Source organism: Triticum dicoccoides, chromosome 2B, assembly GCF_002162155.2.
Source record: "Triticum dicoccoides isolate Atlit2015 ecotype Zavitan chromosome 2B, WEW_v2.0, whole genome shotgun sequence".
NCBI lineage: Eukaryota > Viridiplantae > Streptophyta > Magnoliopsida > Poales > Poaceae > Triticum > Triticum dicoccoides.
The window spans coordinates 133386995-133388111 of record NC_041383.1 but is presented as its reverse complement, the minus strand read 5'-3'; the positions used below and the strand labels follow the sequence as shown (position 1 = coordinate 133388111).

Genomic DNA, 1117 nt, shown 5'->3' with positions numbered 1-1117 from the left:
CCCAGGTCACCTCGCTCGGGGAGGCGACGCGGGGGGTACAGGGGAGGAGGGGAGGGGGAGGGGGAGCCGGGCGCGCCCGCCGGTGGCCGGCGGCGGCGGGGGAAACCCTAGCAGGAGCGGGACGCTCTTTCGTCCCGTAGCAGCATCTTTTCTACAAAACGTACCACACTGTAGTGGTCACAAGGTTATTGCGTTGAACATCAGTCATATGAGCCATGGTATTGTTCGTTGGTAGAAGAAGATCAGCCAGCACCAATCCACCATCCCTCTCCAGCGCACACACCTCCTGAACCACATCTTGCAGTCACAATATCCTCTAGATTTCTTGAACTCTAGGACACAAGAACATGGCATGTCTAATACTCTCACAATCCGAAGTGCACAGAGAGCATTGAGAGCTTGTGATCATATGCCTGTTAGCAAGGACTCCATTACAAGGGATGGCGCCAACAAGTGCAGTATTATTAACCATGCGCCCGTCACTAATCTCAGCGCAGAATCGGGTGGTCCAGAAATCGACAAGCATTTAAGTGCCAGGCGGCTGCGCACCCTTGCCTCTGTACTCTGGCCCCACAAAGACTCGAGCGAGACAAAAACCAATCATACAAGGCGAGCGCCGGGGAGACGCCGGAGCAAGACGAAGCCGGCGGCCATGGGGACTCGGACCTCGGAGGCGGAGAAGGAGATGAGGGAGTGGTGCGTTGCGCTCCCCAAGGTGGAGCTCCACGCCCACCTCAACGGCTCCGTCCGCAACTCCACCCTCCTGTCAGTACCCCTCCCTTTCCCCTCCCCTCCCCAACCCAACCCCAACCCCAACCCCAGTCCCCAGTTCCTCTGGCCTTCCATTCGGTTGCCATGGTCTGCTTATCCGAGGCTAGAGCAGTGCAATTGGAGTAGCAGTGATTTTGGTTCAATTCTTCCGCATCCTCGGTGGCAACAGCGCCTGCTCCCTCTCTCCCAGATTGTTTTGCTCACCTGAGATTTATAGCATCTACTACTAGTACCAATTTCACAACCATGATGATTTCAAGGCGCAATAACGCCATTGTCTTCAACATGTACTTCTTTTTTTACGAATGCGCACCAAAGTGCGCATCATTTTCCAAAGGGAGTAGTA

General features: G+C 55.2%; 1 protein-coding gene across 1 annotated transcript in view; it reads left to right on the top strand.

Annotated features, from left to right (window-relative positions):
- The first annotated feature begins 565 nt into the window (after positions 1-565).
- Positions 566-1117, top strand: part of LOC119362602 (N6-mAMP deaminase-like) — a 3150-nt gene continuing 2598 nt past the window's right edge. The window contains exon 1 of the mRNA XM_037627848.1: positions 566-765. Within this exon, the coding sequence (XP_037483745.1) occupies positions 653-765 (113 nt within the window). The 5' untranslated portion in view covers positions 566-652. The remainder of the gene's footprint in view (positions 766-1117) is intronic.